Source organism: Anguilla rostrata, chromosome 8 (genome assembly GCF_018555375.3).
Source record: "Anguilla rostrata isolate EN2019 chromosome 8, ASM1855537v3, whole genome shotgun sequence".
NCBI lineage: Eukaryota > Metazoa > Chordata > Actinopteri > Anguilliformes > Anguillidae > Anguilla > Anguilla rostrata.
Genome location: NC_057940.1, coordinates 34,825,124 through 34,837,959, shown reverse-complemented (window position 1 = coordinate 34,837,959; position 12,836 = coordinate 34,825,124). Strand labels below are relative to the sequence as shown.

Genomic DNA, 12,836 nt, shown 5'->3' with positions numbered 1-12,836 from the left:
CTGACACATTGTATATCTCTATTTATTTTTAAAATGAATATTACTCCATGATGTGGTATCTCGAATATGGAAATGAAAAGTATACTGCGTATTGATTGCTTGCCCCGGCAGGAAGAGGGACCCGTGCATACTGCATGGCTGTAATGTTCATAAACCGCCAGTAGATGGGGCACAACATGTACTCTGGATTTGGATCAAATTAGCAAAAAAAAACAAAAAACATTTAATTCTTCAGTTAGTCAGATGATAAAACAGGAAACACAAGGTTAATTGGAGATCATAAAATGCGGTTTAAAAAATATATAAAAATACGTATGTCTGACTTTGCTACTGTAAAAAAACCTTTTGAGTTTACATTTTCCCTTATTTGTCCTATCCTTTATAACCTTGTACAGTCACATACACAATCCATATTTATTTGCTCTGTTCCAGCAAAGTTTGTCAGGAAAATATCTCAGTGGTTGTAGTAGTCATGAATATGAATATGAATTAATAAATATGCATCTGTAAGGGGAGATTATAAAAAATGGGATGAAAGTTTAAGAAATTAGAAATTCTGAATTGCTTCATAGACAAGTATATATCTTTTTATTTTTCTTCTGATTTCTTTTCATTCTTATGCATTTACTGCTCTGTGAACGGGTTTACAACCTTACAACCTTCATTTTAATGCTCAGTTGACATTGTAAGCCCAACCCATCTCTGCAAAATTGTTTCAGTTCAGGAGGTTAAAGATTAGTTTGTGCTTCCTAAATGCGTGCATCCATATTTCTTCCTTTCACTCTGCTGTGCACCAGCTGATCTGTCCACCAGCTGTTGTAGCAGATCAGGTACTTGAAGGTACTTTTTACAGTGTGCAGCTGGCTCAATCAGACATGAGAGCCTGACTGGCCGGAGAAGTCTGTATAGCGTGATTGTGCTGTACAATCCTATGGCCAGTATAGTCCTGTATAAAGTGCAACACTCATAGGTGAAATCAATCACCAGTCACATGATCTGGATTACTGCTGGGACCGTAGGGCACATCACTGCACCAGTGCTTCCAGACAATGCATATCTGCGTCTATCCCTATTTTTTAGTCTCTGGACTGGACTCAAAAAAAAAAAAAAAAAAAAAAAACCTGGACTGGATTTTTTTTAAAAACTGGAATGGACTCGAAAAAAAACCTGGACTGGATTTTTTTAAAAACTGGACTGGACTCAAAAAAAAAACCTGGACTGGATTTCTGAAAAAAACTGGACTGGACTCAAAAAAAACCTGGACTGGATTTTTGAAAAAAACTGGACTGGACTCCCAAAAAAAAAAACCTGGACTGGATTTTTGAAAAAAACTGGACTGGACTTGGAAAAAAAAAAACCTGGACTGGATTTTTGAAAAAAAACTGGACTGGACTCCAAAAAAAACCTGGACTGGATTTAAAAAAAAAACTGGACTGGACTCGGGGGGAAAAAAACCTGGACTGGATTTTTTTTAAAAAACTGGACTGGACTCCCAAAAAAAAACCTGGACTGGACTCCCAAAAAAAACTGGACTGGACTCGGGGGGAAAAAAAACCTGGACTGGATTTTTTTTTTAAACTGGACTGGACCAAGCGGCCAAAACCAGACTTCGTTTTTGAAGCTCATTTCCTGGTCTTGTTGTTCCTGGTTGCTCACTAGTGCCACTACGGTTGGCTCCAGTATAGGTGTTTTCATATCCGGTTTCCATGTAAGTCTACGGTACAAATGCGGTCAAAATACAAAATCAATAATTTTTTCTCATGAGTACGAATAGTCACAATATGTGTATTTTATTCGTCTTATGACTGTCCATGGGTCGATTTCATGATTTATTGTATCATTTGAGCACTGTTATAATATTTGTTGTGGACCAATGAGGTACAGTTTGCGTCACTTCCTGATTACTGCGGATGACTAAGCTACAGTAGGGGCTGCAGTCTATGGTCACTGGGGTGGGAGGTGGCGCCTCTTGGCCTTGACATTGTGGCTCCGACCATGGTCCACCTGTGCGAAGTCAGAAAATGCAGGCATCCCATTTCGTAATGATTTCATTATGGCGTGTGCTATTTACAGCTGCAGTAGACGACCATAAAATAATCATCCTCTGAAGTTTTTCGGTAGGCGAGTCATTTTTACTATTTCCTTTAGCCTACTTAACCAAATAATTCGTTGGCAGAAAGCGTAATCAGCTTGCTATATTTGGTAGTCGAGTAGCTTATGCTAAAATACTTCGCAACTTCGGCTACCAAGCTATTTGACTAGCTAGCTAACCCTAACCGGCAAATATTCAATCTGTCAAACGTGTTTGACGGCTTGTCAGTCGTGTACATTCCGTAAATGTCTACCTGGGCCATGCTTCACGCATGTGGCAAAACTACTATAATCCCGATTTTGGGATAAACATTGCAAAATTTTCAGTTTCACGAAGCGAATTAAGAGTCTTAAGGTTTATTTGCTGAATAACATACAACACACGATGAAATCACACACACACAATTTAACGAAATTAACCATCTTTGTAAGACTGGCATTTAGAAAGGAACATGTTTTTAACATTTAAGAGACCGACAAGAGCATTTAAAACAGTGGTTCTCAGAATCGGTCCTGGGGGCTCCTTGCGTATATTGGCTTTTCTCCATTGGTTTTGATGATTTACGAAAAAATATAGCCTAATAATAATTAGAAATTCAACGTACATTATTTTTGTCTTCATGCACCAGGTGGAAAACTTGCTGTACAAATTGCGTTGTCATATTTACACGCCTGCAGATCAGTTATTAAAATACTTGGTAGATTTGTTAATCACCGCTGACAGTGTTAATTTTTATTCGGTAGAAAGTGACTTGCGAACGATCGGTCAGCTAGCGTCACCCAGCAAGTGAACACCACAAACGGTGATGGAGTAGCTAGTAGCAGTTACTGGCTCATTAACTGACTGTGGCGAAAACCTACGACGATAACTTGCTCGGTTAACAGCAGGTCTACCAGACAGTTATATGAAAATTAGCCTAGTCAAATCACCAGTAGCCTACACATCTCTGATTGATTGACCATCAGTGTAGTCGATGTTCTTCCCCTGTGGTTCATATTGCTAATGCGTGAGCTAACCACGGATAGCCTACCTAGCTCACTGGCAAGCTGATATGCTAGCTAAGCATATTCGTTTTGCTGAGAAACATAAATTGAAGATAACTGGACATAATTGTATTATTAATGTCATACATATAACGTGATTACATTACACAGTATAGTCACGGATGGAAATTAAACTCCGTAAACATTTGATAATATATTTTAAAACATAACGGCAGACAGTCAGCTAGCCTCAAGTTCGTTCAGGTTGATGAGCTTTTCCGCACCGGACTGTCAATCACATTGTAAAAATCACAAGACCGCTTAACTCTATGGTTTTGGCTCCAAATCAAGAAAATGGCCGCGCCCGCCTTTGAGCTTCAAAACGTGTTTTAGAGACCCACGGAGAGGCAATGGGTGACGCCACAGTGGCTTTGTCCATATTTTTTACAGTCTCTGGTCTATCCTGATAAATATGGGTAATGTGTTTCTGTTTAAGCTTAGATGCCGATTCTGCTATGCACTGTACTCAGTCATTGCAGAGGATACACAGTTCCTGATAATTTGTTCATTATATTAAGATGGTCTGTGTTTGCATATATCATTAACCTCTCATCTAGTTACAGTACAGTCTCTGTATTATAACCACCTTCCTTCGGTATTAACTGTTCAAATCTTCACAAATTTACGAACAGTAACTTTACTTAATGAAGACAATCGCTCTGACAGTTTGTGAAAGAACGGTCTGTGAGCACTATCCGTTACTTGCAGCTGTCTCTGTCGAAGGCTTGCTAATTGGTCTATTAGGGGCGACATAAGGATATCAATATCTGGCCATTAAAAGGAATTTAATAGCCATTACTTTATTACTGCTATGGCTGGACGTTAGCACTCTATTCATCCACGTTATGTTCTGTGTTTACTATCCAGAATACAATATTCGTCTTAAAAGAATCAATGACATTCCTCTGCTGCAATGAACTAAACACAAACGTGTACATTTAACCTTCACATACCGTCTAAAAGTCGTATAGCCTATTTAAAGTATATATCCATTGGAAGTTTATATTTTAAAATAGGACAGACATATTTAAAGCCGATGCATCAATAATAGCCTAATTCAATTACCAGAGTTCACAATATAGGATTAAAATTCGGCTTCGTAATCTGTTGCGTGCTAACATGGGAGAAAACTGGAGGCGATATTTCGACGGTCACGCTTGTTCAAGCTTGCAACATCCAGTGGCAGTACTTTCACGCGGCAAGTTCTTTTTTTTTTTTTTTTTTTTTTAAACACTTGTCTTTTATTGAGTTCCTGTTCGATGACACTCCCAGGTCTTCCCATAACCGGGTGCAATGGAGTAGCGGACGGCCTGGCAATTTCTTGTACTTTTCTTCATAAAGAGGTCACTTAATCTAGTTCTGCTCTTTTAAAGAAATAAAAACCAGCATGGATTTCATTCTGGCTCTATCGAGGAAGAACTCGCAGTCTGACGGAGTTTCCAGTCCGATCTCCCCTACATCACCGACACGAGTTGTCTTCAAAGATTCCTACGGGGACGAAACTGAACCATCGGAGTACAGCAATGCAAAACGAGAGACAGGTGTGCATGTAATGTAAAAAATTTAGCTGGATAGTTGCTTTAATGCACTGACAGATGTTGCAGCTAGATGGCTATATGCATGGGGTAATTACCGTGGTTTACGTCCAGGTGTACAAAATAAGTAACTGTACCTTACTGAACCCGTGTTCAGCAGTTGTCTACGATCATGAAAATGCACTTCTTGTACGTCGCTTTGGATAAAAGCGTCTGCCAAATGAATGTAATGTAATGTAAAGGTGTTTTCTCGTTACGAATAGAAGTTGTGAACTTTAAATTATCCGTTCATTTTGAAGGAAGAATGCTGCCATGGACTGGAAGTTGCCTATGCATTGAATTTGATTAAAGCTGGATTTGACTTTATTTATTTAGTGTCGTAACGAATCAACTACACCCACTTGACTTGGTAGGGGGGTTATTAATACCGTGAACATTGATAACTTTGTTTTGGGGTGGAGCGAAACTGGTGCACTTGCTGTGTTCGAGCTGATAGTGTACAGCTGCGCTGGCTGCATTCCAGAAGCTAAAAAGAAACTCCACTGCGCTTGGAGTACAGTATAGGCTACGTCTTTTAGAAGCTGATCTCGCCGTGTTTTATCGGAACATAAAATCACGTTGTTGCATGTTTACTTTGAGTAAACGTCATAACAGTGAAGGCGCCAAGCTGTTTTAACACCAGAATCCGTATGCAGACGTTCAACCTGTTTTAACTTTGGTTTGGTTTGCATGCAGTCGAATACAACTAGAATAACCAAAATCATGTTATAAATCTAATGACCAGTTCTGGTAAAGCAAAACTTAGAAAAAGTAGTTATCATAGCCTATCATGCTTATGACTACCATGTGATGGAGTCAAATGGGGAGCAGGAACAACATTGTAGGGGGTTTATTGCTTGTAGGTTTCTGGTTGATAAACCTTAACATTGACATTGCTGCCCCTGACTAATTTACTAACTAAATACCCTTGTTTATCTATTTATTCACTGATTTATGTTTTAAGATTATCGCCAATTTCCCCGAGTTGACGCGACTAGGACTGCGTTTTAGCCGGACCTCAATGTTGAAAGTAAAAGGCAGGGGGTGGGAGCTGCTTTCAACAGTCTGCTATAAGTGCTGAAATAGTAGCCTATCTTGCTTAATAAAGTCTGCATTGATAACAATGCCTTCGGGCTGGGATTGATTAAAAATTCCCCTGTGGGTTTCAAAGCCCGCAGATTTTAAAAATCCCATCCAATTAGTTCCCATCCCATCCTTCTGTTCACACCTCGAATCATGGTCGTAAATTACGGGGGAGATGGGGGGTTGTAACACCCCCCCCCCCCCCCAAATAATCATATCATCATGATGAATGAAAAGTATTAACTGTTATAAAACATGATAAAGTGGTTGGTTTTCTCGATTCAATGTAATTAGCACATTGGCATATGAACCGGGTGGGACGGTCGGGAAAAATTTTATGACAACGTCAGCTAAAGTCAGTGACTCACAGCGGTTGGAAAGAACGGTAACGGTAATCCTATCAATATGCCAGCTAACGTCAACGTTAGCTAGCTAGTTGTCAACGAATACACTATGATATCTGATAGTAGAGAGGACAATCGAAAAATTTATTTCCGGAAATTAACATAAGTATTGTGATTAAAATACCAGTTTAGCCTTAAATTAACGTATTGTGAACAGCGATTGTACATATATGGAATATTAATGTGCTATATTGGCTGTTTGAATAGTTGACAAATGCGTCCACAACCATGCAACTATGTTATTGAACTTTAATACATAAACAGCTAGTTTAACAAGACAAAAAACAAATGCCTTCATAGTCATTATGGCCAGATAATCTTATTCCTTTCCATTCAACTTTTGGCTCTCAACAATAAAATAAAAACTAACAAATAAAAAAAATAGTTTAGCTTTTAACACCTTTTACATAACACTGTTTCTTTTCATGGCCATAGATTAAAATAAAATAAAAAACCAGTTGCCATAAAAAATCCACTATTTCATTAGACACTTTTCAGTCCTCCTGATGTGCTCTGGTATACTTTCCTGAAGATCAAATCTTTCCCACGCCACCATTCTTCCAATCAAAATACTGAATAAGCAGAGGGAATATTTTCACAGCACCGTGATTGCTGATACTAAGTGATTGTGGAAAGCTGAACTAAATACCGCTAAATAAGAAGAAATGTATTAGTAACAAAAATCTGTGCACAAAGTAGGCTATAACAAAACCAGACGTCAAGACGGTATAACACCGTAAGTGCCAATCAAACGATCATTGTTTGATTTATAAAGTGATTGGATTTTCCTTTGCTGTCAGCCCAAAGTTCATTTTGCCAAAGGTTTTGAAGTTCAGAAACGCTTTTACAGTTACAGCCTCTGACCCTACACGCGCTGGACCACAATTGATTTCCACTGTCTTGTAGTGACAGCTATTAACGTTCAAATGGCAATCCAGAGCGCGTGAGGTCAGCGCATTTCCTATGTTCGATATCGGCGAATGAAGCTTGGCTAGGCTAAACATCAATGTCACATGTTTACCCTTGAAATATATATGGGAATGGCCACCTGGAATATATGAATAATTGCAGTGTTTTGCTTTGCCGTTTTTTTGAATCATCTGCTCTGTAAAATTATATATAGGCTAGGCTTTATAGATGAGCCGTATTATTCATAACCACTGATTAATAGAACACTTGATGTTTCCACATGCAGAATCCTCATTGAATTGTCAGGTTTCATTCCCATGTGCTAGTTAGTCATTCAGACATTTAAATAGCTGTCAATTTTTCCCTGTTTCTTCCACTTTCCCTTCTGCAGAGACTGCTGTGTTAAAATGTGTGGCAGGTTCTAACAATGCAGCTGGATAGCTAAGTGGAAGATGTTGGAAATCTATGTAAAGATTCTGTGCAGGGGCTAACAATGCACTGATGCTCTTCTTTAACTTGACGGGGGCAGGGAGAGAGAGCACAGAGTGTGTGTTTCCCTTAGCTGCTTCCATTGTATTGATTTTTGCTGCAATATGAGAAGTACTGGTAAGGATGACAATTGATGCCCTTCAACCTGGGGGTCATTCAGCCTGCCCGACACTGGGGTGCAGACCCTCAGTGCTGGAGCTCAGGAGACAGGCCCACGCTTTAGTGTCATTCTCCTACAATCAAAGCCACCAAAATGACTGCCATTTCACAGTGTATGGCAATATGGAAATAGGCTATGAGTTTGCAGTGTGTTTGCTTTGCAGTGTTTTTTTTATAGAGGTAGGAAGGACTGAGAAAAAAGGGAGGCAGAAGAAAATTTTTATTGTATTATGAATGGAAATAGGTTAGGGGTGAGGAGTTCACAGACAAGAAGCTCTGAGCAGCCATCTCGTCTAAGAGGTGAGGCCAACATACTACAGTCACATCAGGTGCAGTGTAATTATGCTAACTGTTTGAGAGGCATGAACATGAATCTTTCAGTAGATCAATAATTTGTTCATGTGTATGGATGAAATTCAGGAGGGTTTGGGGGGGATAAACGGCTGATTCCCGTGCATGCAGTTAAGGGTTGATGGTCTTTGGATAGATTTGGCTGGCTTTACATCAAGATCTACTTAAATAATTCTGGAGTAGACCTTCTGTGATGTAACAATTGGAATATCCATGTGTTTCACTACAGATTCCTTCAGAGAGATTGGGTGAGCCCCAGGGGTCCTGATGCCGGAACTACTTCCAGGCTGACTAGTTGATTTGGAATTAGCTTTAATTTGGAGACATTGTGCAGTCAGTAACACCCGTGGAGCTAGTGACAGGACCTGAGGCTGAATAATTGACCTGGAATAAGCGTTAATGAGGGAGAGTGACTGAGCCAGCGGTTCTGTAAAAATCTTTTAACACCACAAGGTCTTCCCCATCAGATGTGATGCTTGGAACTGCAGTCCATTCAGCAGAGATTCTGAATGCAGTCCAGGGCCTTTGTCAATCACAGAATTGATGTTTTTTGTGGTAGTAAATTTCCAGGTCCAAAAAAACTTTGCACTTGCAAATGAACAGCTAAAAAAGATCACTCAAATCAAATTGAAGTGAGGGCTCGGAAAAACCTGTCAATACAACACATTTTAAAATGTTTTTACTATAAAATTTGTTTAATAAAAAAAACTGTAAAAGTACAGACACTATGCATTTCTAGGCAGACACAGACAGCCTAGAAATGCATAGCCAAAGTCAGTAGCTTTGCGAAATGTTTGGCTTAATATTCTGTATTCAGCTTGCCATTTGAATATCTTTAAAATTTGGCTAGTTCATTTAGCCATGTAGCCTGATGCAATTAGCTACATCAGGCTAGCAGGTAACAGTTACATTTCTGGCCATTACTTAGACAGATGGAGAGGGTAAGCAAGAAGAGAAGTCTGCATGTTCCAAAAGGTCCATGGAACGCCAGCGACGTCATGCTATGACATTTATGTAATTTCCCAGGAAGAGGAGACATTTGCGGAGACGTTGCGGGGCATCGTAGACCTTTAGACACATTTAAATATGCCTTGGGAGGCCATTTTTGTATGTCAGTATAGGTCTTAATGGATGGCATGCATGTGATCCCATCGCATTCGCAGTACACCTCTTTATTTTGTACCCCTGTGAAAGACATGATTCAGGAAAATCATGTTTTCTGAGAAGGCTGGCAAAAAAATTAAATGCGGCCGAAAAACATGAAGATGTAGCCAGTTTTCATTAACCTGAATTGAACCAAGGAAGAAATATCCTATAATCAGGGATCTAAAACTCGTGTCCTGAAGGGCCACTCTGTCTGCTGTTACTGCACTGTTTCCAAAGCCTAGTTTGGCTGCTGATTGAAAGGAAATCACAAAAAATCAGCAGAGACTACATCCCTCCAGGACTGGAGTCAGTCATTTCAGGAAGTAAACATATAACCCTGTTTACCTCATGTGATGCTATTCAGAGCAGAAACAGAACAGAACAGAATGTATGTCTCAGCATGTCTGCTGCATTAGCCTAATTCTTCCCGTTGACGCACCAGAACTCATTGCCCTGTAGGGAAGGTTCAGTTGCCAGTATGTCTCATTTTATGTAAACTTTTTTTATTTTATAACCAGGTTCCCCCATAGAGATGTAAGAATATCTGCAAGAGTTGCAGTCAACACATTTATCAATTTTGGAAATCACCAATGTGCACTGTGTGTGTGAAGAAATTTAATTTACACTATCTAACAGCAATTGCCTCACAGCACCAAGCCTGTTCCCATTCATCAAGCTATTTTTTAGACTGTACAACCACATCTACTAAAATACCCCCCAGGGTTAAGGGTGAGTTAATTTTGAATTACAGTAAATGTGCGTGCACGCGGAAATACAGCATTGCTGTGTTATGACATTAGATTTAGGACAGTGCGTTGAACTGTCTCTCCCTGTGTTGTGTCATAGCTGTCCCTGGCCTCAGATTCCCCAGAGTGCAGTTGTTGCTGACCAAATGTGCCTTGCTGAAGATTCCCATACCACCATTCCGCGTGCGTCTTCATAATGCATCTGCACAGAATGCCTCATTGGCTCTTTGAAGTCATGAAAATTGGGGGGGGGGTCTAAAAATAACCTGGGGGGCTGTGCTACCTACAGTAAATCATGTTTAATGAAAAGAAACGGTCTTGTACATTTTTTTTTTCTTGAGAGCAGAACATCTTTTCAATGCTTCCCTTCCAAAAGTTGCTGATGAATTTGTCATTTAGGGTAAAACCCTGTCGTCACAGTTTTGCGGTGAACTCCTTTAACTTTTATGTTTTATTTTCAAGTAAACTCTTTTTTACAAACTGTCATTTCAGTCTTCTGCCAACCAAACTCTGGGCATGGTATGGTGTAGTGTGGCATATGTTCTTTCTCCATAGTGTTTTAATTTTTCCTTTCTTCTTCATTTAATGTTGCGTAATATGAGGGATTTGAACGTTAGACGGGGATTCATGGCTGCACACTCTGTGTGTCGTTGCTACCTGTCTACCCACAGAGCCTCAATGTGGAACCTCAGCCAACTTTGTTGTATAACCTCAACAAACACCCTTATCTGACACCAACACATTTCTGTGTTGTTTGACTTTTAAATTATTCTTATGTGCCATTGCAGGGAGTGGGGTGTGGTTCTGGATACAGTCATGGTGCAAGCATTTTAGAGGAACAGGCTTAATTGTGAGTTGCATCACACCAGCTTGTGCAAGGTCACGCCGCTAATTAAAATGGATTAAATAGATGAGCAATGGCAGATCAGTTTAGTGCAGAATGAAGATAAATGACTTGCGCGTGTGAATTCTGAAGGCACTGCTATATGGGATCTCTGTGGAGTGATGCAAACCTATGTGCGCTAGCCTTTAATCCTCTCTGTCTAAAGGAATGGCTTTGCTGTAGAATTGACAGTAGTTGCCCAAATTGCTGTGTTGAGACAAAGTAGAGATGTGCCTGTTTCCAGATCTAATGACTACCCACTGGTCTTGCAGTGAAGAAACATGTTTCAGGAATTGCAAAACCATGTCTGTGTCACAGTGACTTATTCTCACAGTTGCGATCTGGCCACCAAAGAGTGGCCTGACAAGTGATTACCCCAAAAAAGAGTTCTTCCACCAACATTTTCTGGGAGCTCTTTCAGAAGGAAGGACATCTTTGAGATCTGTCCTTACGCACATGAGGTATTGGTACGGGTCATTTGCGTGCATGCATACTTTTTTTCTGCTGCAAGTCCTGAGTTTGGCCCACAAGCGTGCTTATATTTAAGGCTTCGCGGCACTGACCTGGGAGGAGAAGGCCAGAGAAAACTGAAAGCAGGATCTATGGAGTACACTTCTCTACGTGCTGTTATTATGCTGTAAATGCAACCGACGAATGAATGATGAACCAAGTGAGTAATGTCCTTGGACTACATTGGCTGTGAAATTTTGCGTTACGCAACTATGCCTGTTATTAGGTAACAAGATTTGTGTTGCCCAACAGTGAGGGTTTTTTTCTTTTTTGTTCCCATGGGAACAAAAATGTTCACCGTTAACCAGCGCAGATGTCGACGGAGGATCCTAGCATTTCAGTCATTTTTCTTTATGCAGTTGTCTTCGAGGTCAGTCCGCACAAAAGGTGGAATATGACCTGAGCTCAGTGCAAACTTTGCGCCTGCAAATTCATTTTGTTTTTCTTTGCGTAGAAAAGGAAATCATCAAGGTAATGCAGTACGAGCTTGCGTTCTGTTTACAAGAAGTCCCTAACAGTTTGTCACTTCAGATGGTAGATGGATGAGGCTGAGGTGATACCACTCAGAGTTGCCATCAGGTGGGGGTGTTGGAAAATTGGGTCCTAGGGGACATGAATTTCCTCATTAGAAAGGGGCACTTTATTAAGAGGCAGTTTGTTTGTGGAGCTGCTGCTCTTATCCGGTGCTATGAAGACGAGGCCTGCTTTCATCATGCAAGCGACGTGTGCCCGTTCTGGTCTCCGTGCGGTCTAGGCTCTGTCACTGCCCTGATAGGTGCTTCTAGGTTATGAGCACATTGCGTCCCATTGATCTTAGGGGTTGTTTGGAGACTTCACTGATTGGATTGCGGTGTTTGCTTTGAGCAAAGCTGCCTGTCAGGTTTTTATTTTCTTCCTGACCATAACAACCCCATGCTGTCAGCAGGTCTGAGAGAGCTGTTACGGATGAGTCGGATTGCTCCTGGTATTTTGTATCAGTTTCCTTTAGAATCTTTGTGAGCCCCCAGTGAAACAACGGATTCTTTTTCTGCTTTGGGGTTGGAAGGCTGGTAGTTTAACCTCTTCTTATATAATTTCAGTCCCAAATACCAACATATTTCATATGATTTTGTTGCCGCCATTGCGTTTCTGACACGATGGCCACAACGTTCAGTCAGCTACATTTACTGTAAACAATCAACAAAATCCTCTGACACTAGCTTCACCCCCTGCCACGGTGCTGAAATCTTTCATTGAGAAGCCAGCCACATGAATAATAAATCCTCTCTTTCAGTGTCCGTGTGTCATTTTCGGGATTAAAACGGTCCTCTCCGTGGGGAGCGATATCGTTAGCGGCCGAGCCGAAGGACGCGTCGCATGCCGCGCGTTTCTGAGCGCGCTCAGTAGGGAGCTGAAAGGAGCGTTTGTCCCGGCCGCAGCGCTGAGTCATGAGGCGGGTTATGGGGGT

General features: G+C 40.6%; 1 protein-coding gene across 5 annotated transcripts in view; it reads left to right on the top strand.

Annotated features, from left to right (window-relative positions):
• The window catches only part of LOC135261516 (oxidation resistance protein 1-like), a 106,696-nt gene that overhangs the window by 54,435 nt on the left and 39,425 nt on the right, over positions 1-12,836 (top strand). The window contains exon 1 of one of the 5 annotated variants that reach the window (XM_064347876.1): positions 4,304-4,676. The exons of the other annotated variants lie outside the window; for them this stretch is intronic. Coding sequence (XP_064203946.1) covers positions 4,523-4,676 — 154 coding nt within the window. The 5' untranslated portion in view covers positions 4,304-4,522. Of the gene's footprint in view, positions 1-4,303; positions 4,677-12,836 lie in introns of those variants that run through there. 5 annotated transcript variants of the gene reach the window in all.